This window comes from Danio rerio, chromosome 23 (genome assembly GCF_049306965.1).
Source record: "Danio rerio strain Tuebingen ecotype United States chromosome 23, GRCz12tu, whole genome shotgun sequence".
NCBI classification, from domain to species: domain Eukaryota; kingdom Metazoa; phylum Chordata; class Actinopteri; order Cypriniformes; family Danionidae; genus Danio; species Danio rerio.
Window position 1 is genome coordinate 24,548,520 of NC_133198.1, and position 26,225 is coordinate 24,574,744.

At 35.4% G+C, this 26,225-nt stretch overlaps 1 protein-coding gene and 1 long non-coding RNA gene across 3 annotated transcripts in view; one reads left to right on the forward strand and one right to left on the reverse strand.

Moving 5' to 3' along the window:
• The first annotated feature begins 900 nt into the window (after positions 1-900).
• Positions 901-24,616, forward strand: igsf21b (immunoglobin superfamily, member 21b). Of its 2 annotated transcripts, none has more exon segments than NM_001110473.1 (10): positions 901-1,149; positions 8,163-8,275; positions 9,518-9,639; positions 9,766-9,884; positions 13,465-13,580; positions 13,703-14,183; positions 15,871-15,971; positions 16,485-16,677; positions 23,704-23,742; positions 23,826-24,616. In NM_001110473.1, coding segments are annotated over 10 exon segments (1,422 nt in total). In that variant the 5' UTR covers positions 901-1,091; the 3' UTR covers positions 23,906-24,616.
• Positions 8,489-26,225, reverse strand: part of LOC141380488 (uncharacterized) — a 49,212-nt gene continuing 31,475 nt past the window's right edge. The window contains exons 2-5 of the long non-coding RNA XR_012398485.1: positions 17,306-17,373; positions 17,133-17,219; positions 12,366-12,513; positions 8,489-10,048 (exon numbers count right to left, since the gene is read on the reverse strand). This is a non-coding gene — a long non-coding RNA (uncharacterized lncRNA). The remainder of the gene's footprint in view (positions 10,049-12,365; positions 12,514-17,132; positions 17,220-17,305; positions 17,374-26,225) is intronic.

Here is a 26,225-nt window from a genome sequence, read left to right on the forward strand (position 1 = left end):
ACTGATAAAACTATAAAACATTAATACAAGTTGTATTAATTAAAGTTCAAATATACACAGAAGAAAATGATGTCAGCAAAAATGTTGCAATCAGTTTATGTGAGTGGAATTTAATCAAATGAAATTGAGTAATGTTCAACTTAATTTGTTTAAATTCAGCACAAATAAATTGTTTACAACCACTTCACTTAAAAAAACTGTTTACTTTATGAGACAGAATTTGCACTGCTTGTAAAATGTTCTCTAATAATTTGTTTTGTTTTTCAATATCGAAAAAAAAATTGTAAGCAGTATATATTTTATACAGTTTTTATTTTTATAAGAGTATAATTAGTAAAATTAAAAATAAAATCATGAAGCATTTGACATTACATTCACTTAATTGTGTACAGAGTGGGTTGATCTGCATTATCTCTTTTTATTCTTCTAATTAGCACAAATACTGTAAAGCAAAGGAAAAAATCCATGCTGAGAGAGATGAAAAAATAACCCAGTTTCCATGGAAGAAAGTCTGACCTGATCAACACAATACACTGTGGGCTATTGAAATGTCACCCCTTTCAAATGTGCTTCTGTCTGAGTGACTAAAATACATTGCATTTGACCAGCTATACTGTAATGTCCATTGAGATCTATACACAATAGTAAACAATGTAATATTTCGACATAGTACAGATTAATAAATTACTTTAATATAGGCTATACTATATAACTAATATGTCAATGACATAGGATTACATGTTTGTCCCTGACAGTGATTTCATCCACGGCTGAGTGATCGTGTATGATGTGTGTAATGTTTGTGTGTGTGTGAGTGAGAGTATGAGAGTTAATGACTGCGCGCGCTCGGCCAGTGAGCGCGCGCACGAGAGAATGAATTCATTCAAATCTGTTGCTTTGGTGAATCTCTCCGCCCGACGGAGCCAAGAGAGATGCCGCTGCTTCTGCTCCTTTAGAAGCACAACATGAGGGAAAACCGCGACGAGTTGCTCAATATTTCAGCTTTGAACGGAGGATGACATTAACATAGGTTTAACATGGAATACTGACACAGTTGCGGCATTCACTGACATTGAAATAAGACGAGAGAGATGAGTGTAATTACTTTATCGTTGCTTCTGTGTGCTGACCTGCTGGATTTCGTTATAGGTAAGTTTGGTCTGAATTATGTACGGTTGATATGACCGGTCAGCTGTTTTGAGAACAGTTATAGACGTGATAAAGTCTTGATATTTTGATTGTTTTGTTTATTTCTGCAACTCGCAATCACACTTTTGGTCTTTATAGTGTACATTTTGAAACCTCTATCAGTATCGCACAACATAATCCACATTTGTCATTTGTAATCACAGCCTTCAGAAAGTTACGAGATGAACGATTTCTAAATTGAGGCGCGTGTCCTTTAAACTTAGGTGCTGTTGTTTAATGATTGTGATGGATGGCTATTTTGAGGATAAAGCTTAGTCTTTTGTCCTGACCCAGTTTTATGAGGGGTTATCTGCACTCTGAAATAATTAAATGCCATTGATTGCAACAATAGAGCAGGAGTATAAGCTTCAGAGCTAGCGAATGTATAATATTATGTAATGGTTATTTTTGTATTATTTAATAGAGTTTTTGTTCTTTCTTTCATGCCTGTGCATGCATAAAGGAGAGTGCTCGATCTTGGCACAGATTTGTAATTGCAGACATCAAACTCCTTACTGTAACTCAATAATGCTGGCTAGCATCATGTCATGGTTCATTCCCTTGAGTCCAGCACTTAATGTCACTGGTCAGATCTTATTAGTGGTACAGATGTTTTAGGAAGTGCATTGTTAGCTTTAATGACATGAATGTGGTTTAAGCCTTAAAAGTGTTTACCTTTTGTACTATTTTTACCCATGCAAGACTTGAGTAATTATTCAGTATTGTATTTTTAAGGTTTTAAACGTTATTGAAAAGTTATTGAAAAGCTATTTCAGTTACAGATAATACACCAATTTGGTAAAGACCTTGCTATTCATTCATTCATTTTCTTGTCGGCTTAGTCCCTTTATTAATCCGGGGTCGCCACAGCAGAATGAACCGCCAACTTATCCAGCAAGTTTTTAACGCAGCAGATGCCCTTCCAGCCGCTTTCCCTTCCAACCCATCTCTGGGAAACATCCACACACACACTCACACACTACAGACAATTTAGCCAACCCAGTTCACCTGTACCGCATGTCTTTGGACTGTGGGGGAAACCGGTTTACCCGGAGGAAACCCACGCGAAGACAGGGAGAACATGCAAACTCCACACAGAAACACCAACTGCGCCGAGGCTCGAACTAGCGACCTTCTTGCTTTGAGGCGACAGCACTACCTACTGCGCCACTGCTTCGCCCCAAGACCTTGCTATAGCAATATAACTGAATACTTAAGACTGAAGCAAACCAAATGTAAAGGTTTAAGAATAGGTAAACAAAAAACACTATTTAAACGTAAAAAAAAAAGTTCTTTGGTCACAATGATGATTAATTGAAGAGTTTTTTTTTTTTTTTTTTAGGTCAAAAGGGGTTTTTAGGATAATCTAAATGTTCTTTACTTGAAATAAGTGGTAATTTTAAGAGCTGCTGCCTAAAAGATTATTTTAAATTGGTTCAATTGTGGCAAAAATTGAAAACATTATTTTTAACAGTGCTCAGTAACTCTCACAAAAGAACCATTTTTGTTCCCCCAATCAACCTTTTAATGTATGATTCTTAAAATAACCATTTATAACTTTAACTAAAGAACATTTTAATGATCTAATAAAACCTTTTGGGGAATGGAAAGATTCTATGGCTCCTTAAGGTTCTTCATTGAACCACTGAACCCAAAAAATAGCCTTGATTTTTAACATTGCTCTATTTAAACAATTCTTGGTCCCTCAAACAACCTTTTAATGTACGACTCTTAAAATAACCATTTATTTCTTTAACTAAAGAACAGTTTTATGATGTAATAAAACCTTTTGGGGAATGGAAAGAATCTGTGGCTTCTTAAGGTTCTTCATTGAACCATTGACACCCAACAAAACTTTATTTTTAACATTGTTCTCTTTATATTGAAATATTTATTTAGATGTTCTTTCAAAAATATTGAAACAATTTTTCTATGACCTCCCTGTGAAAACCTCTTTAGGAACATTCATTTTTAAAAAGTGTATCAAAATATCCTTCAAATGATGATGATTAGTATTCGGTTTCTGGAACCGAAAAATGTATATTCTATGTAATCACAGTGAAAAAAACACCCTTTGTTTTTAACAAAGTTTAACATTAATGTGAATATTCTTGTGAAGTATACACATGTCCCCATGATATTTTGTATGATATCTTAGCAATCAGTGTTTTACTAATGCCTCTGATAATCTTTGCTCAAGATTCACTGGAAGTTACAGATTGCGTCATTCCTTTATCATCTTCATGGATAACACAGATGGCAACCATTCCACCACACTAGACATCTTTAATACTAACCTTTGATATGCTTTTACGAGTGTTTACATAATCAAATAGATTACTGAAATCATCTCAGTGACCCAACTGATCCTTGCACATCACCATTAACATTGCCGGCCAACTTTGACATTTGACCACAGATTGATTTTCTGTGATTTTCAAGATTATTTCAGTCTATAAAATGTGCTTATGGGATGTGGAATTGCTATAAACCCTAAAAAATGTACACGCTCTCCACTCACTAAGCCTCCTAAAAGACACTCGGTAGCGGAATGACGACATGAAGTAAGTGCCTGGGGGTCACAGGACATCCTAGTGTCCTGTGCTGCATGTGGGACAGAATCACTTGGTTGATGGAGAAAAAAAATACCATGGATTAGGCAAAGAAGAAAACACATAGAAAAAAAAAAATAATCCATTGGCTGACGTCATACTTAAAAAAACCAATACGGTGAAGCGGTGGGATTTTGTAGGTCAGTGAATATGTGACAGATTATAGGCCGATTGCCTCCCACTCTGATGCCTGCTCTCGGTACACGGTGACTGTTTCAATGGAAGTGCAGCACTCAGCAGCACACGGCTGTTTTCTGCGGTTGTTGGAGATGGGAAGGCATTTCATGCTTCCAGTCTGATGTTGGTAAAAAATTGGAGTAACATTTGTAAACTAAGCCCCATCACTTTATTAGGACAGGGACACAGCTCTGGCAGCAGTGATGGATTGAAGATGGAGAAAAGATGAAATGTAGCTTTAGCTCTTGAAGCATCAAACTACACAAGGAATCAATCCTTCTGACAGCCATTATGTAATGCTGTAATGCGCCGAACAATGTCTGTGTGTATATGTGTATGTGTGTGTGTGTGTGTGTGTGTAACATCTTTTCAAATTCATTCAAAACAGATGGGTGTTTAATTTATAGTGTAACATTTATAGTCTCTTCGTTTTTTGCTTTGATGTTGTTTCACTCTGATTCTTTTAATTTGACTTGGTATTTCTTCACATTTTGTTAGTAGTGTATTCTGCTTTTTGTTTTACCTTGCTTCTCATTTGACTTGTTTTGGTGCACTTTGTTTATTAATGCAAAATTTGTAGTGTATTTTATATATTGAGATTTTATTTTATTTCACTTTGCTTTGCATTATTGGATTTATTGTTTTATTGTGCTGCAATTTAAGAAAACAAAAGCAATTAGAAAAATGGCCAGTAAATTAAGAAAAGATCTTCATCTGTTTGACAGCACACGTGCTGCAAACTCTCACAACGCAAGCACATTTTTAAAAAATGCGCTGCATTTTCATACAACGCAAACAAATTAATAAAACTTGCTACATTTTTCTCACAACGCAAACAATTTATGAAAACGCTGCATTTTCAACTCTTTCAAATAGCTCCAAACACAACGGAAATGTTTCAAGGAGACCGTAAAACGTGACAGACCTGGCTATTTATTCATTCATTCTTTTTTTTTTTTGGCTTATTCCCTTTTTTATTCAGGGGTTGCCACAGCCAGGGATGGGCTAAAATACATTCAAATGTATTTTAAAATAAAATACAAAATACCTCAGATTTACATGTATCAAAATAAACTACAAAATACAGCAGCCACAAATGGATTAAAATAAAACTGTATTTTGAAAATACTGCAAAATACTTTTACAGGCCAGCATAAAATTTATTCGCAAACCTTTCATCAATAAGCATATTGGATCAATCCAATCCAAACTCAGTGTAGTAAACAGTGTTGACAGTAACAGCGTTTCTCTGAGCAAGTTTGTCACCTCTACTCCTGTACATGAGGGGGTATTCATAAACCTTTTTTTTTTTTGTTGTTATTTTAGTATAAATTTTGAACAAATTTCATACAGAAAGTCCTGTTTCTGAGTTGGATCATAGAACTACATTATATCTCTATATTGTGTTTCTATCCATTGTGTGGGCAGTAAAACTGACACTATCTCTTAACAGTTTTCTCATTTTAAAAAGGGTGATATACTGTATAAAGAAGTTATTTTATTTTTTGCTTACTTAATTTTTTTTAAATAAATGTAAATTTTTAGTTTTTTTTGCAATTGAAATCATCTGAAAACTTCCACAAATCATGTTTTTTTTTTTTGCTTTTGGACTCTTCAATGCACAACATACAACACGATACCTTTAAAAAATAGAGTTATTAGTTTTTGCAGTTATAAACTCATTCATATACATCCTGCTGCTGCTGTATAACTGCAGTCTGGAGTTTTTGACTGGTCTGTCTAGACTGGAGTATTATTAAATATTAGTGTCTACTACTGTATTGTGCCACTGACATCTTTAGGCAGACATCTTTTCTCTTCTTTAACTATACAGTGAACCTGCAGATCAACTACTGGCATTTGAAGCAGCCCATAAAATATTGTAGGAATCTCCACTGTAGGGCTTATTTTAATATTGTTTGTATTACAAATGTATTAAAAGTATGTACTTTTTTGTAAAAGAAAAGTTTATAATTTGAGTGTGTAACAGAAGAGTGTGCAAGCTTTGGGACATAGTTCCTTGTTAACAGATCGTTTTGTTTATTTATGAGCCCTGACAATCATCCACACATCACCCACATTTCTTTCTTATTTAATTTCCTACCTTATGTTAATGTACAAACATGTTTATATAAGTTCACATTGTTGTTGCAGATGAAATATTCATTCATTCATTTTCTTGTCGGCTTAGTCCCTTTTATTAATTTGGGGTCACCACAGCCGAATGAACCGCCAACTTATCCAGCAAGTTTTTACGCAGCGGATGCCCTTCCAGCCACAACCCATCTCGGGAAATCCACACACACATTCACACACACACTTATACACTGCGGACAATTTAGCCTACCCAATTCACCTGTACCGCATGTCTTTGGACTGTGGGGGAAACTGGAGCACCCGGAGGAAACCCAACTGAACGCAGGGAGAACATGCAAACTCCACACAGGAACGCCAACTGAACTGAGGCTCAAACCAGCCACCCAACGAACTTCTTGCTGTGAGGCGACAGCACTACCTACTACGCCACTGCTTCGCCCCCAGATAAAATATAACACAGAAAACAGGATTGAAATATTTTTCGGCCAGGTAGATACTAAATAACAGTCATACAAACATCTTTGCTGTGGCGCAGTAGGTAGTGCTGTCACCTCACAGCAAGAAGGTCGCTGGGTCACTGGTTGGAGCTTCACATTTTTTTACATTTTTTAAACGTGTTTGTAGTTCTAATCAAATTCACGTCCAATGCACAATGTTTTGTGGGCAATATCAGCAGTTAGAGTATATGGACAGTTTTACACTTCGTATTTTTACTGGAAATAGTAAACCATTCAGGAACCTTTGGCATACTCTTTCAAACAACAACAATTTAAGACATACTAATTGGATTGGACTAATAGGATGGATAGTATGCAAATTGGGAGGCAAAAACATTCACAGCACAGCTGCATCCATCATGTTTTTGGGTCCCCTTGAAACATTTCCGATGCTTTTATTTAATTTTGCAAGTGTTGCAGGATGGTTTCATAAATTGTTTGCATTGAGAAAAAATGCAGCGAATTTTATTCATTTGTTTGGGTTGTGGGAAAATGCAGCTTGATTTTTCTTATGTGTTTGTGTTGTGAAGATTTGCACCCCATGTGCTGTCAAACGGGTAAAGATCTTTTCTTAATTTGTTAATGTTTTTTGTAGCTGCATGCGTTTTCTTAAATTGCATCATGTTAAGCTCTCTTTTTGCCATGTTTTTTGCTTTGGTTTTTATATATTGTGTATTTATATTGTGTTTGTTTTTGTCACTGCTTTCAGTTTGACATTTTGTTAGATTTTTTCATGTAACATTTGTAGTCAATTTTGGTTTCCTTTGTTTAGAGTTGAATTTTCTGTTTGGTTTTACTTCGTTTAATTTTACTCTTTTGTTTCCCTACATTTATGTTGAGTGTATTTACTTTTACATTTTTTATTTATTTATTAAGACTTCATTCAATTTTACAGTTTAGTTTCTTTTAATAGAAAAATTCTTTAAAGAGAGGTGGAAGAGGAAAGATGTTTAATATAATATTAGTCATACCTGTAGAATATCTCTTTGATTTTATTTTTGTTTTGCCTTTGTTTTTGTTTTGTTTAATCACTGTTTTTTAATTTGTGTTTTTTTCTTTAGCCTTTTTCTAGAAATAAAAAGATATACTAACATCATCTGCAATACAAACATTACTTTTAGAAGAAATCATGTGGATCGATTCCATTACAAGCAGAGTTTGCTAAATAATGAATAATCAGGGATATATCTGTCAGGTAAACTCAGAAAAAAGTTGTTTCTTGCAGCGAGAAGATTAAAAATGAATGAATTGGAGCACTGATACTGTGTGGTCTTCTCACAACATTCATTAATAGCGTTTTTTTGCAATCATACTTTTTCATCTAAAATATTCACAAGTTGAATCAAAAGCTCATTATGTGCTATAATTCCACTGTCATTGCAGTATGACTTCTCTTGGGGCAAGCTTTATATTGGGTTCTTCAAGAGCACGTCATTTTACTTACTTATGACTTAATGCTTTCAGAAATGAGGAGAGCACTGTAATTTTGCCAGGGCTCATTGCTGGTAATTTGGATGAGATTGTTAAAGAGGCTGTGCAATTTGCGGATGTAATAAAGCATTGAAGAAATGACACTGCTATCTTCTTCCAGGTTATTTAACAGTCACCATTGAGCCTCTGCCTCCTGTGGTTATGGGGGACACTGTGACTTTGAAGTGCAATTTCAGGACGGATGGCAACTTACGAGAGATTGTGTGGTTTCGGGTAAGTGGGGTCCGAGCTTTATCTTTCCGTGATACGGCATTTATTTCAGAATCCTGGAAAAAATAATCACTTGTTTTTCACTGTGCTAGTTTTTGTCTTCTTTCAAACTCTTTTAGGTTGTTTTTCTGTTGGCAAACTGACGTTGTGAGAACTGAAGCTGTCAAAAAATATGAAAATATATTCAGGATTAAGAGTGAACGGCTCAGTGATTTTAGGACAAGCGGTTTTCATTTTGTCGTCACACCAAGCCATAAGTGTGGCAGGATTGATGAGCTATCGGATAAAATATTCCATTAAAAAACATATCAGTTTGCTGACAGATTTCCGTGACATTTTAAATAAAACTCTACTGTGCAATGCGTCACATATTACTTAGCCATAAATTTGCCATTTTTCTGTCCCTCTATTGAAAATCAAACAAAGGTCACATAATGATAGTGGCCACAAAAGCTATTTGGGCACTTACGCCACAATTAAAACATATAAAGGTTTTGTGTTGGATAACAAAACAGGACATCATTTCAAGTACTTTTAAAAGCATCACACACAAGGTCATTGGTTCGATTTCCAGGGAATGCATGAATGGGTAAAAATATGGCTTAAAATAAATGGATTTGCTTTGAATTCAATCGCAAAGTGCATACATTTAAACATGGTTGTTAAATGTTAATGGATCACGTCCATAGTTAATAAGATCAACTGACTTCTTACATCACTTAAAAATCACTTTGACACTAGCTGGTTAAAAACAATTGGAAAAAGGCTCAGAAAAGAATGTAAAAACTTACCATACATATTTGCTTTATATTATACAGGGAAATTCATCTACATAAGATTAGTCAAAATCAAAAGCATGACATTTTAAAGTGAATTACTGCTCATTTTTAAAGGGATAGTTCATCCAAAACTGAAAATTCTATCATCATTAATTCACCCTTCACAAATCACAAGCAAGAGTTTTTTTTTCTTCTTTTAAACACAAAAGAATATGTTTTGAAAAATGTAGGAAACCTGTAACCATTAACTTTTGTAGGATTTTTCCACTATGGAAGTCAATAGTTACAGGTTTCCAACATTTAAAATACATTTTCTTTTGTCTTTAACAGAAAAAGAAAACTCATAAAGCCACTTGAGCGCTTGTAAATGTTTATTTTGAGGTGAACTATCCCTTTCAATAGATATTTACTTCCCTCAGCTCTCTATTACCCAATTCTTGAAGGCATATTGTATTTGTTTTTGCAGGTTACAGAAGGTGGAACCTCAAAGCAGAAAATTTTCACTTATGATGCCATGTACAACACCAATTTCTCTCACATGGAGGACTTCCGCAGACGAGAGGACCTTGTTTACCAGTCAACTGTCAGGTTATAGTTATACCCAGCAGAGCTCAGTTTATTGTGGATATTACTTGGCTTTTCTCACAGCACGCACCGTGCTATTTTTACAACTGCTATTATGTTTTTAGACAGATTGTTCCTCAATGTTCGCAGGCTCCCTGAGGTTCAGATGGAAGATGACGGACCATACGAATGCCATGTGGGGATCTACGACAGGGCGTCTAGAGAGAAGGTGGTCCTGGCATCTGGAAGTATCACTCTAAATGTCATGTGTGAGTGCTGCTTTGAAGCTGTCGTACTCAGAAAAATGAAGTGATGTGCTTCAGTGTATGCTTTAACATGAAAGTCATTGTAACCATTAGCCTTTTATTTTAAAACATCATGGCATCATTTGCTCACACTTATGTTGATCCAAAGCTGTATGGCTTTCTTTCCTCTGCGGAATATAAAAAATCATGAATTTACATTCACAAAATATTTTCTACTTACAGGTAAACAGATGAACTGAGAATATAAACAGCTTTTTCTTTCTATAGAAAACCATTAAAAAGGAAACACAATGCAAATGTTCTGGGACCATTGTTTTAAGTTGGTGAATATTTTTAATAAACTGTATACAAAAATTTTATTAATCACTTATATAGTTTAAGTCAGAATTATTAGCCCTCCTTTGAATTGTTTTTTCTTTTTTAAATATTTCCCAAATTACATTTAACAGAGCAAGGATATTTTCACAGTAAGTCTGATAATATTTTTTAGTTTGGAGAAAGTTGTATTTGTTTTATTTCAGCTAGAATAAAAGCAGTTATTAATTTTTTACACACATCTTAAGGTCAAAATTATTAGCCCCTTTAAGCTATATTTTTTAAAGATTTTTTTAAGAGTCTACAGTGCAAACCATCGTTATGCAATAACTTGCCTAAATACCCTAACCTGCCTAGTTAACCTAATTAACCTAGTTAAGCCTTTAAATGTCACTTTAAGCCGTATCGAAGTGTCTTGATAAATATCTAGTCAAATATTATTTACAGTCATCATGGCAAAGATAAAACAAATCAGTTAATGAAATGAGTTATTGAAACTATCATATTTAGAAATGTGTTGATGAAATCTACTCTCCATTAAACAGAAAGAGGGGGAAAAATAAACAGGGGGGCTAATAATTCTGACTTCAACTGTTTATCAAATACTATCTATACAACTGCACATTGAACATATACAATTACATTTATTTACTTATTTATTTAGCATAACAGATATTTACTGCATTAAACTACATCAAATATTTTCATGTTAAGTTTCAGTATTGCCAAAAATGGTTAATTTGATTCTGCCAGTTAATGATTAAGGATCTTAGGGGTGGCACGGTAGCTCAGTGGTTAGCACTGTCACTTCACAGCAAGAGTGTTTTGGCTTTGAGTCCCAGCTGGTACTGGTTTAGTGTACTCTCAGTGCTGGGTGGTGGCTGGAAAGGCATAAATAAGCATAGTTACATTCTGCTGTGGTGGCCACTGATGAATCCAAGTAGGTATCGATGCAGCCTAGAGACCTCCATGTGGGAGGGATTTACGCCGCAGGTGGACTGGTTAGGTGGTGTAGGTGGAGTAGACATTAATAAAATACATCAGGTCACTGTGAGGTTGAGTTTAGGGTTGGGGTAGGTGTAGACATTCATAAAGCACAATTATGGACTCTGTCATGTACAAGACTTTAAATAAACAAAAACTCCAGTTTTGTACAGCCCACTTGGAGCTTCGACCTCTGTTTATATCCTTTTCGATAAATCAGGGATCAAGAAAAGTGAGTGTTTGGGTTTTAAAGGCTCAGAATGTAAGTTTTTACCACTAGAGGGTGGCATATTTATACCATGCTTTGCTTATTTAAGTAGATATTTACAACAGACTAAAGTTGTTGTTTTTTTTTAAATGTGGAATCATGAGAGTTGTTGTTATTATTATATACCACAGGACTTCTGCAGAAATCATGTTCATGGATGAGATTAAAGTATGTTTTATTTATTATTATGGTAGCATGAAGCAGAGTAAGGGTGAAAGCCAATGAAGTGAAATGAGAGCGAAAGTAGCAAAGCTTTTAATATACCACAGTCCACTACTTCAGGTTCTTCCAATTGGCTGTTTCTTGTTTTCTGTAAAATTATACAGCAAATTAAGGGTGTGTGACACCATTAGTATGACGACACAAGAAATTCTCTGGATTTTAACATTCTTCTAAACATTTGGGATAATGTAAACTATCAAAATATATAACACTGTTCAAAAGGTTTTGCAATATATTATTTAATATATTATTTTCAATCATACATATTGAGCCTTTAAGTTTATTATGGGCTTGTTATTATTATTATTATTTCTTTTCTAGTAAGATCTGGCAGCACAAATGAGTCAAGACGTTATGTTTTTCCTTGGATTTGTAGCACTATGCAAACAGAAGAAAGTGACAAATCTCATTAACTTGTACATCATTTTTAAATAGTCTGGTTCTGTAAACAATGTACAGCATTTTACTAAATGCAGTTGTCACTATCTGCATTTTCCCAGAGTTCATTTGGTTGTTGAATGTGCTTGTCACTCTATTAATTACTGAGCTACAGTATATATGCACAGAATAGAGTAAACCACTAAAGGTTGAACTGTACACTGAATTTAGCTGCAGTGTATTCATGGCCACAGATGTGATCCAAGCTTCTTTGAAAAGCTGCCATGTGAACTGGTCATATCGAGACTCACACTTACAAGATTTGTGCTTGTCATTCCCAATCACTGACAGCTGAAACCCAACCACCTTGAACAGAAATATCTTCTTTTGTGTTCCACATGAGAATGAAAGGTTTGAAACTGCACAAGGGTGAGAAGAAGATGACAGAACTGACATCCCTTCAACCTAAATCACAAAAAAAAAAAAAAAAAATCAGTGAAAAGAGAGTGCTTTTTCCAGACACAATTGAATTTGATTAGATGGAGATAACCAAATGCAATTACCATAATGTGAAATTCGTGATTAAAGGGATATTTCACCCAACAAGAAATATCAAAATTGACTCATCCTCCTCTTGTTCCAAATCTGTTTGACTTTTTTGTTCTACTGAGCACAAATGAAAATATACTGAAGAATATTGTACATAAAACCCAATGACATCCATAGTATTTTCCTTCCTACAGTAAAATGGATGTCAGTAGCTGTTTTTCCAACATTCTGAAGAATAACTCATTTTGTATTCAACAGAAGAAAGAATTCATAAAAGTTTAAAACCTCTTGCGTGAGTAAAGGGTGACAGAATGCTCTATTCAGGGTGAACTATCTATTTAAATACAAAAAGATATGATTATTTTCACTGAACATTTTGTAGTTTAATAGTTTCTACCAAAGCTAGAAGATTTTAAATTCTCAATCACACTTTTTTTTTCATTTGCCTCTGCTTGTACATTCATGCCTATAAAGGCCAGTGAATATTCAGCAGGGAATTAAGGCAATTTCCATCTGCATGCACTTGTAAATTAATAAGTTTCAACAGTAATATGGCATGACGTGTAATTGAGATATGAGGTAGAGTTCATTTAACGGATGCTAAGAAACCATCTGAAAGATTTTTCCATGGATTGCTGACTTAAAACAAGAGATTGTGCTATTGTAAATCTTGCTTACTAATGCATTTCAAGCTCATTAAATGAGGATCTCCTGTCTTTGCAGTCTGAAGCATCAAAATGCCCTTTAGGGAAAGGGAACTCATAATTACTTTGAGTGTCGCACTGTCATATCTCTTTATCTCTTTGAATTTCTGTAGTGACGCTATCGATTTATAATGAGCTTTCAATGTCTTTGTTTTTCCCCCAGCTCCACCAAAATCAATATTTGTCGAGGCAGCAAATCAGCCTGCTCGATTCAATCGCTACGAGGCTCAAAACTTCACGCTAGTTTGCATTGTAACCGGAGGAAAACCTGCCCCTGTGGTTAGTTGAAGAATATAGTACAAGCTTTAAATTAAAACTTCAGCGAAGCAGAGGTCATTTAAATGGAAATGTGTTCAGTTGCTTCTAACGCAACTTCTTGTAATTATTTTTCTCAAACTTAGGTGTACTTCAAGAGGGATGGAGAAGTTATTGAAGTCCATCCATTTGCGTCCTCTGAGAAAGTGGAAAACAGAGGTTTGCTTGCGCCTAAGGATAACCAGCCGCTTATCAGCCGAGAACTTGACGACACAAAAGTGCAGAAGTCGCTCTCTTTTATGGGCCCTTACAGTGAGCCTGTGCGTCTGGATAAAGATCGGCCCCAGCGCAGCTACACATCTGGAGCCCCAACTCATGAGGAGCCCAGTCCAACCACAGAGGTCATCCCAGAGACTGTGATCAGCCGAGAGTTTCCCCGCTGGGTGCTGAGCTCCAGCCCGCTCTACTTTTTCAACCAAACGCAGTCTGAGCTTCATGATGGCACTCTGGAGGTTCAGGCTATGCTGACCTGGCACCTAAATCCACAACTGGACAATGAGGCTCTTTTCAGCTGTGAAGTCAAGCACCCGGCACTTTCCATGCCTATGAAGGCTGAGGTTACGCTATGTGAGTAACAGCTTTTATATCTGACATACTCAACAGTTTATTTAGATATTTGTCTAAGTAGATAACAGTTACTGGGGGTCTGTTTGTTATATATGTTTTTAGGGATAGACAATTTTTCATACTGGTTATCAGAAGTTTGAAACAACAGGCTTTTATTTACTAGCATCAGTTAGCTATAGTAGTTACCGTGAACTAAATGCAGGACTTATCAGTAATAATTTCTACATTTACTTAAGGATTATTGAAATACAAAGTTATTACTAACAAACAACAATTTGTTAACTAAAGTTTCTAGCATTGTTACACAGCTCCCTGGAATACTTGATTTGCTTTTTGATGTTTTTGATTGTTTGGCAACATCTTGCGACTCAATAATACATACAGTAGGCTATATAGGTTGTATTCTGCCATCTTTCTTTCTGCACGCCTAAAGTGTTAGTAAATTATTACAGCTCAGATCAATTTTTTTGTGACAAATCAATTCAGTTGCAAGTAGCTATGTAATAAGTAGAATAAGTGGTTTTCACAGAGTAAATCCCTTCCGTCTTATACAACTGGCTGCTGGCAAGCCTTTTGGGCTTTATTCTGTGAGAATAATTGCCCATGTGTATATTACCTCTTAACAAAAATGATAAATCCTTTTTTTAAAACACTGATTATTAGTCTGTCAGCTTACTCTACATGATCACATATAAGACCTTATATGGTACAGTGTTGCTGAGTTTATTATTTTTAATTATGCATGTTCTTATATGATTTAATAATCATGGTTTTATTCTCTTTTGACATCTATATTAATTTTTCTGCAACAAGACACAATTCAGATTTCAAACAATGTTGTTAAATGTAATTTAAATATATATTAGGGCTGGGTGATATGACAAAAATGCAATTTCAATAATTATCTTTCATATTGAACGCTAACGATATATATTTCAATATAAGTTGTTAATGCTTCCAGATTCCAGAGTACCCCAACAATGACTGAAGCCACAAAAATTACAGGGTTCATTTAATGGCATATTTTTGACCAATAATTTTCAGTGGCCAAAAATTCGGTACATCTGTAATAACATACTTTTAGATTCCCATTGTTGCACATTTCTGCTGTGTGATTGGCTGTGTGAGCTTATCATTGTTATTAACATAAATTTTAACATGATTATATATATATATATATATATATATATATATATATATATATATATATATATATATATATATATATATATATATATATATATATATATATAAATCAACATATAGTTGAAATCAGAATTATTAAACCCCCTTTGAAATGTTTAATTTTTTTTCAATATTTCCCAAATTATGTCTAACAGAGCAAGGAAATTTTCACAGTATGTCTGATAATATATTTGTTTTCTGAAGAAAGTCTTATTTGTTTTATTTTGGCTAGAATAAAAGCAGTTTTCATTTTTTTAACACCATTTTATATATATATATATATATATATATATATATATATATATATATATATATATATATATATATATATATATATATATATACACATACATACACACATATATTATTATATATATATTTTTTTTTTTTTTATTTTAGTTGAAGAAATGACAATAATGTGTATGTGTATACAGTGGAACCTTGAATAACTCTCCAACAGTATGACATAATAATGACAAAGCTGTTTTTCACTGTTTACAAGCTGCTCCAAAAGGCCCGAAACTCTCTGTGGCACCAAGCAGAGCGAAAGTAGGAGACACGGTTCGCATCAAAGTGGAGGGATTCCAAATGGGGCCCAAAGCGGTACAATCATGAAAGGAGAAATGTTTCTGGAATATGAAGTGGTGCAAAATAATTATTTGCAAATAATACAACTTAACAGTAGCAGTGATTCATGTTTTTGCATGAGCAAAGTAGGACTGCTTTAATTTGAATGCACAGCATGTCGCTTTATATTTGGCAACGGATAGTATTTTTACAATTAAAATGCCTACCAATGCCTTTTGTAAATGTTGAATATAAATTATTCAGGTGCTTTTGATGTCGTATAGTAGACCTTAAATGTTTAAAAGCTTCTTTTAAAAAATAGTTTAATATTCTCTGTACAGTATATAATCTAAGAACAAATGGATACTGCTAGTGCCAACAGTGTTTAGTAAATGTATATAAATTATTAAAAAGAGGTCTCCTAAGCAGTTCCTCATAAATATAGCTTTTTAGTTTTTGCACAAAGATGTACATTATTTCAGTATTATCATACTCAGTATTATAAATGTCTGCTGTGTTAATATTTTGTTTTTTATATTTCTGCCGCAGAATGAAGTGTTTCCTGAGCCTCTGTTCACATGGACACGTGTGGGAGGACCTCTGCTGGATGGAAGTGAAGAGAGATTTGGGAAAGAACTGGTTCTGGAGAGAGTCCCGGCAGAGCTCAACGGCTCGATGTACCGCTGCACTGTCCAAAACCCTTTGGGATCCACCAACACACACACCCGCCTCATAGTGTTCGGTCAGTATACCAGATGCATCACATGCACATGCCAATATTCATATCCCTCATTGTGTTCAGCTTCCACCTGTGTGCACTTCATAAACCTGGATCCACATCTGACGCTCAGAGTGTTTAGTCTTTATCCAGCACTCGCATAACTTAAAATGTTTAAACCATTCCCAAACATCCTTATTTTCATGCAGTGTTTGTTTTGTATCCAGTAATTAAATGCCCCATACTGTTTACTAAGATTCAATCGCAGTAAGCTGTTTGTTTCCAAAAGCTACTGCAGTGTTGGAACAGTAGGCAAGAAAACATGTAGCACTCATAATGTCTAGTCAATTGAAGTACCAGGAGGCATAAATATCAATCATAAATCAACCAATGAAATAAATGAAGAAAACAACCATTTAATGATTTAAAGAGACCGTTTACTACAAAATAAAATAAAATAAAAATGTTAATTTACTCACCTTCAGGTACTCACAAACGTGTTTTTTTGGGAAGATTTGTGGCCTTGGTCATACCTATTCAATTGTTTCTGCCACTTTGAGAACGTACTGTATAAAGGCAAAACAAATACATTAAACTAAGATCTTATGAAGCTAAACAGATGCTCTATGTAAGAAACCGAAAACATCTTTACCTAATTCACAGTCTCAGCAAGCAGTCCCAAGTGTATTAATGGTATTCTAGTGTGCAAATTTCCTGTCACTTATAAAAAAATAAGTTAAATCAGAGGAAGAAATAAAAAAAACTATTTAAAAAAGCTATTATTTAGTTTACATAGAGCACAATCAGTTCAATTAAACACAACTGAATGCAAACAGAGCATTTCAACAATGAATTGATCAAAGGTGCAGTTGGTGATCTGCCTAAATGCTATTCATTCATTCCTTCATTTTCTTTTTGGCTTAGTCCATTTATTAAACTGGGGTCGCCACAGTGGAATGAACCGCCAACTTATCCAGCATATGGGTTACGCAGCGAATGCCCTTCCAGCTGCAACCTATCACTGGGGAACACGCATACACTCTCATACACTACGGACAATTTCAGCTTACCCAATTCACCTGTACCGCATGTCTTTGGACTTGTTGGGGAAACCGGAGCACCCACAGGAAACCCGCGCGAACGTAAGGAGAATATGCAAACTCCACACAGAAATGCCAACTGACCTAGCCGAGGCTCGAACCAGCGACCTTCTTGCTGTGAGGCGACAGCACTATCTACTGTGCCACCGCATCGCCTGCCTAAATGCTATCCGTTAGCATAATATTTTTGAAACATATCTCCCTTCCCTGCCGTCAAAAGCCAGGCCTCCTGAAATCACGAGCGCACATTAAAGATGACAGAGATCCACTAGATCTTGTCATGCGCCTGTTAGAAAACTCTAAGTACTTTATAATACTACAATTCACAACGAAAAACTGTGCAATATCTAGCTTGTTTTCAGTTGTGTAGCAAGCAGAACTTGTCATAATGTGCAATATTTCATGCATGCAAGGATCGCTGGTTTCACTCTCTTACATGCTTTGTCCTGCAGCGACTACTGTATGCTTAGTGCTTGGCCAGCGGGGTGCAGGAATTACATTACTAAACCATACTCAGGGCCTACTCACACTATGCTATCCGAACCGTGCCCAGGCCCGTTTCCCGAATCGTTTGAGAAGTGTGAGTGCGCTGAATCGGGCTCAGGCACAGTTCACTTGGCCGGCCCTAACCCAGTTGGAAGAGGTGGGCCTGAGCGCAGTTCACTTGGGCTTTCAGTTTCGGGCTTTGGCGCGTTTTGCACTCAAAGCCGGAAACTGAAAGTGAGACTTGACTTTAAGGGACTGTTTCATATGGATTTATTAATCATTCTTACTGTTCAGTGAATGCAAACTGCCCTAGATTATTAAAGACGCAAACCCCTCACTGCACGACAGCTGCGCGCCTTCAGCAGACCTCCTCATTCCTGTAGCAGGAGGGCTTTATGATTGTTTATGAGCGCCAAAAGTGGCGGATCTGTTTGTGTCACCGCATCCCTTAGGTCTGTTTGGCGAAATATTTGACTGCATGTCACTGCATATCAAACGACTGAAACAATAAAACTAGAGAAATCTCCACTGTGCTGCTGAGTTAGAGCGCTTCTCACTGAACAGCGCAGCAGTGATGACGTAAGCGTGCCGAGGGCCGATTGTGGTGTGAGTGCGGGCTGTCGGGGGAGATGGGAGGGGGGACAAGCATGCTTTGGCCCGGTTCGAGGCAACTGTAACTAGTGTGAGTACGGCCTTAAAAGCTGTTTCAGACCGAATATTCAGAGTAGCATGGTAAACAATATAGGGAGCGCATCACAGGTTGCCATTGTTCAAAAATAAAGCAATGTGAAAATAAAAGGAACTTTACCTCAGTAAAGCAAGCTAGGTGGAATATCGCTATTTACTGATGTTTTGTTGTTTATCTACATTATTTACATTATTGATACTGTAAAAGGTCCCTTATGAAACTGAAAATAGGAAGAAATTGGCTGAACAACACTTCTGTGCAAATAACCCATTCGTAAAAATCTACATCAGCTTTGCCTGACTAAAAGAGTTTAAAAACATAACATTACCTGTCTAAAAGAAATACTTCAGCCATGCTGTTATCCTTCCTCCAGCGTGCAAAGCTAACTCTAACTCTTGATTCAGGATTTTAAAAAGTTTTGATTTAGCATTTGTTTTTACTACTGTCACTCTTTTGTGTGCATGTGAACATGGCGCATGTGCACACGCAAATGGCAGATCTGCATTTGGTGACAGACAGTTTGGACTACTTATCAGAATTAAGGGAATTGTCTGCCTGAAAATTTTAATTGGATGAACATTTTTTCAGTATTTTGCCTTTACCAGAATATAAAAATACATTTAAATACATTTAGATCATTTACTGTAATCATTACTATTGGAATGTGAAGAGACTTTCAACTAGCTCAACAAAAAATGTTTCTGAAGAATCTCCTATTCCAGTGGTTCCCAACCTTTTTTGCCTGAGACGCCCTTTTCCCCTGGAAAATATCGTAAGGCCCACCTCAACATTTAATGATATTATCGCTTATATGAGTTTGCAGTATGGATTAAAAAAACGTTGTTTTCAAACAAACGGTATGTTTATAACTATATCTAGATGTGTTAATGCACAAATAATAGCCTAATGTTAATTTTATATACGTTTTTTTGTCAGTAGCTGTGATGACCCGCATCTTCATTTTGAGTGCGTCAATTCTTTTGCCTTGCGCTCAAAATGCTCTGGGAATGTCATGGAATTTGGGATGAGTCGTCTCCAAATGTCTAATTAATTTGGACGCCTCGTGCAATCGTTAGCAAGAACTTTGGTGCAGATAATGCACTGAGGCTGGTTTAGGGACTCTTTGCTTTGAGAAAATGGAATAAAACTATAGTACAGGTAACTATCTTGGTATTTCCTGCATTTTGTGTTTTCAGTATTGCTAGCGCTGCGACCTGAAAAGTTCAGAGCTTCCTTACCTGGGTCCAGTATGCTTGGGTCTTTACTATTAGCTGCTGAAGGTGAATCAGTTAGACTTTGTCTGTATTGTGGAGGACGAATTACAAATTTGTCCATTTTTTTGGTCAGCCAGGGGATGAAATGAACTAAGGCAACATGGTTGTTCTCCTTACTGTCAAAAAATCACTAAAATCCACCAAAACTAAAACATTTATGATGAGTGTGGAACTTCTTAAGCATAGTAGGTGGTTCTACATTCACCATCAGTGTACATATAAGAGTATGCCTTTTTAAAATAGCAAAATATATATATATATATTCAAATGTTTGAATTCCCATTTAATTTCTAACTAAAAAAAGTGTTATTTTACTCAAGAAGACATACATTAAAATACTCGTATGGCCTTATGACTATGGTTTGAGTAATGATTGATGATTTTATGATAGATGGCTGCACATTTAGCCATACTATTTACTTCCAATACAAAGCTGCACAGAGACCTCCAAATAGGAGGGATTCTGGCACGGGTAAAGACTAGATGGGATACAGCTGCAGCTACTGGGCATGTACACATCAATAAAGCATGATTTTTGTGACACTGTACAACAATAATTACTGTTTTGGCATTACTGTAGGGATAGGTTTTGGGTTTGGGTAGATGTAGACATTAATAAAATACAATAGCAGATATCACGGTCTCAGTTACTTTTTACCCTGCACTTTTTTGCTATCATTTATTATTTATTTATTTATTTAGGATATGTATTCTCACACTCTAATGCCTAATTATTGAATTGTTAAAATGACTATAATTAAATTATAAATTAAATATGTGTTTTTGGAAGAGTGTACTTGCATTGTGATGATACTATATTGGCATTCTGGCATTATATAATGAGTGGCATAAAGTGGTCTTAAAATGACAGTGAAATTGTTTATCGCAATATATTTTGCTGCAATATATCATACAACATAAAATAAATAGTGAAAGGCCTACAAAAAACCCTGTAAGGTCATAGAGTCTATTTACAGTAGTCAACATATAAAGTGAATCAAAAAGGATAATCAAAGTTATCCTAAGATGAAATAGGGTATTGTTCAAAATTCATGTCTAACACGAAGTTCTGCTATTAATCAACATTGTTAGGAATTTCAAGCCTCATCCCTTTTGACTGCATCCAGAGAAGACTGTTTGTCACAAGATGTAAAATTGCTTGTCACACATTTATGAAGACAAGAGTTTGCAACTTCCCAATGGCCCTGTTAAGGCCAGAATCCTGCAGTCTAACAAAATTTGGTATTGTATACGCTTCCTGACTTCAAGTGAAGCTTTCAGAACCTTACATGATGATCTCTTTCCAATTACAGACAGATGTGACAGGTCAATTGTTCCCTGATGACAAGTATTCATGTCTGATGATCACAAAAAGCCATTAACAATGACGTTTTGTATTATCACCTAGATATTAATCAACTGATATTGTCTAACTGCAAATCTGTTCAATACTGTAAAGGTTTTTTTTCTCTGTATTGTAATTTTATTTGAATTTAATTGTTTTTAATTTATTTTGGCAGCAAGGGTTATTATGGAAAAAATACAACCTTGATTGTACAAAATGTTTCATTAAAACTTGAAAATAATTTTTAAGAAAAAGAAAGCAATGATATTTCATTAACGGCTACATTGACTAATAACAGATTGACACGTTTTGCATGAATTTTGAAAGAAGTACATTTTTGGTTTTAGGACAGCTTGATGAAAACTTTTGATTTACTTCAAATGTCGACTAGTGTAGAAAGTCCCAAGTCCCACCTATTTGGAGCTGGCTCTGGCCTCAACTTGAATAGGAGAGATATTATGGTGTATACAGTGCATCCGGAAAGTATTCATGGCGTTCAAAGCATTCATCACTTTTTCTAAATTTCTTTATTTTACAGACTTATTCCAAAATGAATTAAGTTCATTTATTTCCTCAAAATTCTGCACACAATACCCCATAATGACAATGTGAAAAAAGAGTTTTTTAAATTGTTGCAAATTTATTAAAAATAAAAAACCTGAAATATCTATATGTACATAAGCATTTACAGCCATTGCCGTGAAGCTCTAAATTGAACTCAGGTACATTCTGTTTCCATTGATCATTCTTGAGATGTTTCAACAGCTTAATAAAGCTTAATAAATTCAGTTGATTGGACATGATTTGAAAAGGCATACTCATGTCTATATAAGGTCCCAGGGTTGACAGTGCATGTCAAAGCACAAACCAAGCATGAAGACATATGAATTGTCTGTAGACCTCCAAGATAAGATTGTCTCAAGACACAAGGCTAGGGAAGGTTTCAGAAAAGTTTCTGCTGCTCTGAAGGTTCCAATGAACACAGTGGCCTCCATCTTCTATCAGTGGAAGATGTTTGGAACCACCAGGACTCTTCCTAGAGCTGGCCGGCCATCTAAGACTCAGGATTCTGTTCATATTTCTGCCATGCCACAGAGCACCATCTGATTAGTTTAATTTTAAATATCATGCGAATGTGCGCGTCTGGTGTGCGATACTTTCAACTGTCATGTGCATGCTTTGTCGTGGCACCGAGTGGCATATCAGGTGTGTGACGCCCTTTACAGAAGGACAACCATCTGTGCAGCAATCCACCAATCAGGCCTGTATGGTAGAGTGGGCAGACAGAAGCCACTCCCCGCCTGGAATTTGCCAAAAGGCATCTAAAGGACTCTCAGACCATAAGAAACTAAATTCTCTTGTCTGATGAGACTAAAATTGAACTCTTTGGAGTAAATGCCAGATGTTATGTTTGCAGAAAACCAGGCACTGCTTATCACCAGGCTAATACCATCCCTACAGTGAAGCATGGTGGTGGCAGCATCATGCTTGGGGATGTTTTTCAGTAGCAGGAATCGGAAAACTAGTCAGGATAGAGGGAAAGATGAGTGCAGCAATGTACAGAGACATCCTGAATGAAAACATTCTTCAGAGTGCTCTTGACCTCAGACTGGGGCAACAGTTCATAATCCAGCAGGATAATGACCCAAAGCACACGCCAAAATATCCTTATAATATTCAATACCTTAATCCTATTGAACATCTCTGGGGAGATCTGAAAATGGCTGTACATCGTCGCTTCCCAATCAACCTGATAAAGCTTGAGAGGTACTGCAAAGAGTAATGGGCAAACATTCCCAAAGACAGGTGTGCCAAGCTTGTGGCATCATATACAAAGAGACTTGAGGCTGTAAATGCTGCCAAAGGTGCATCAACAAAATATTTAGCAAATACTTTTCTGTACATTCAATTTTTTAAGCTTTTTCATTTTTAATAAATTTGCAAATATGTAATCTTTTTTTTACATTGTCATTATGTATTGTGTGTAGAATTTAGAAGGAAATAAATGAATTTAATCCATTTTAGAATAAGAAATGGGGGAAAAGGCAAAGCTCTGTGAATACTTTCCAAATGTACTGTAAATCCAATTGTGTAATTGATTTTGTCTATGTTTTTGTTGACCTGTTCTATAGTTTATCTTAACATTTATGTTAACAGAAAATCCCAAGATCAAGAAGGAGCCAACACAGATGAATTGTAAGGCCCCAAAACACATCACATCATCAAATATTGTGCACTAATCTTGATGAACTCTGACAATGACTGTTGAATATTTTCAGTTGGCAATTCTGCCCGAGACATGCTGGGACCCTCGCTGATGATGATGATGCTGTTGTCATTGACTCTGGAGTTCACATGAGAACTATGGGATGCGTTTTCCCATTAGTACCCTCTCTGATACTCAGTCAGCTCCTCTGCCATCTCTCTCGCTGTCCAGCAGCTACGCTATAATCCAGGACTGAGATTGCAGCAGAGAAATGTGTGCTCAGAATGAGAACGATAAGCTCAACCCACCCTGAACACCCCAACCATGTGACTACAGTTAAGCTCAGTTTGTTCTGCACCTGTTTAGTCACAACACAGTGACATATTCATGCTTCGACTTCATTTTCTACATTGTATTTGTGCAAAGCTGCGTTGCAGAAAAGGATTAGAGCCAAGTGGAATGGGTCGTCCCACATACAGATAATCCTGGACATACATTACAGCTTTCATCATTCTAAACAGCTTATTGTAATGTCATTTCATTAATGTTGTTCCTTAATATACCCGGGCTGCTGAGTGCAAAATTGCTTACTTGCTTTCAGGGCTGAAGCTATGGGAACTCGAGGATCAGATTCACCTACTGCATATGACCTCTAGATGACAGTGTAGATCTTTAGATTGAACACATTTTTTTTTTACATGAACAGTCCATAAACCCTGTTGGCTGGTGTGCACCGAAATGTTTCAAAAAACAGTCATGTAATGCGTTATAATGCAATTGTTTCTGCAGAGAAAATGCAATCCAGTTAACAAGGTGTGTTGCTACACTTTATAAAGAATAATTAAAGACAAACTTTAAAAATAACTTCACATATTGCTTTGTTTTTACAAATATTCAGAATTGTAAGATTAAAAAGTGGCAAGCTTTTATTGATTTATCTTTTAACTTTATGATGGAAATAAGCTTTAATATTTTATATGAGTGGGAAAAAAACATTTTAAATGTTTAACATTTATTTTATTTTGATTTCTGTCAGTTTTATGCATGCAAATGTTAAAGCTAGATCAAAATTGTTGTGGTATTTTACATTTTAGACTACATCAGCATTCTTAATTGTGGGATATTGGTCAATATTTCTGAATTTTTTTTTTTTAATTTTATTAAAAGTATAGTTCACCCTAAATGAAAATTCTGGTCAAACACCCAGTAAATACACGTATAACATTCCCCTAACTTAATTTGTTTTTTAAAGAACCAAAAGAAAATCAGTAACACTTTACAATAACAGTACATGAATAAAGGTGTGTTAATATGTAAACTAAATATTACTTTATTATGAATTAAAGATGAGTTAAGGCGTGCACTAATCGGAAACTAACTTTAACTACAATGTGAGTCACATTAGTTCATGTGTAAATTATGTCACCTTAATTACTTGTTAGTACATGATGTTAATTAATGTTAATTAACATTTAAGTTTAAGCTAAATGTAACCAACACGACACATAAGCTGTTAATGTATAATTATATCACATCACGACTTTACTTGGAGGGGCAGATCATCAATAACTCATCCTTAGCTACTCATAAACTCCTGTGTTTAATCTTTTTGATGTTGACAGAACACTTTTCCATTGTTATCCAGTGTAAACACACTGGACGGATGTGCATAAGGAGTTCGTGAGTAGTTAAGAATGGGTTAATGATGATGTACCCCTCCAAGAAAAGTCATGACAATTATATATTAACATGTCATGCGTTCATGATGGTTAAATTAAGCATAAACTAATGTGGTAATTAATACATTAATTAAAAAAACAATCATGTACTAAAAAGTAATTAAGATAGCCATTATTCACAGATGACCTCATGTGACTCATGTGTTGTAGTTAAAGTTAGTTCACGGTTAGCGCATACATTAACTCATCATTAGTTCATAATAAAGTAATGTTTAGTTTACATATTAACACATGATTCGTCATGTACTGTTATTGTAAAGTGTTACCAGAAAATCTCTAAATTCTTTTAGGTTTTATTGTTTTGCAACCGAAAACATTCTGTGAACAAAATAAAAATTATTAGGAAATTTATGTAAAGAATAGAACTAGCTTTTTGTTTTTTATACCGTGGAAATCGGTGAGGACCTGGAACTGCATAATTAAAATATATTTTGTATTAATTCAGCTGATGAATAGAAGCAACTTGAGGGTGAGTGAATGATAAGAATTTCATTTTCCATTGAATATCCTTTTAAGTGCACTTCACTTTTTCAGAGCAAGTCCGTGTGGAACATCAAATTGCAGAGATGTGCTAAATGAATGCGGCGTTGCCGGTGCTCGAAAAAGTTGGGTGACAAAATACATGCACATTACTAATGAGACCCCCAACAGTGTTCACGATGATGAGTTCCTTTAAGTCTTTAACGCTGATCAGCATGACTTCACATATAATGAGAGGATAACAGTGCAGCATA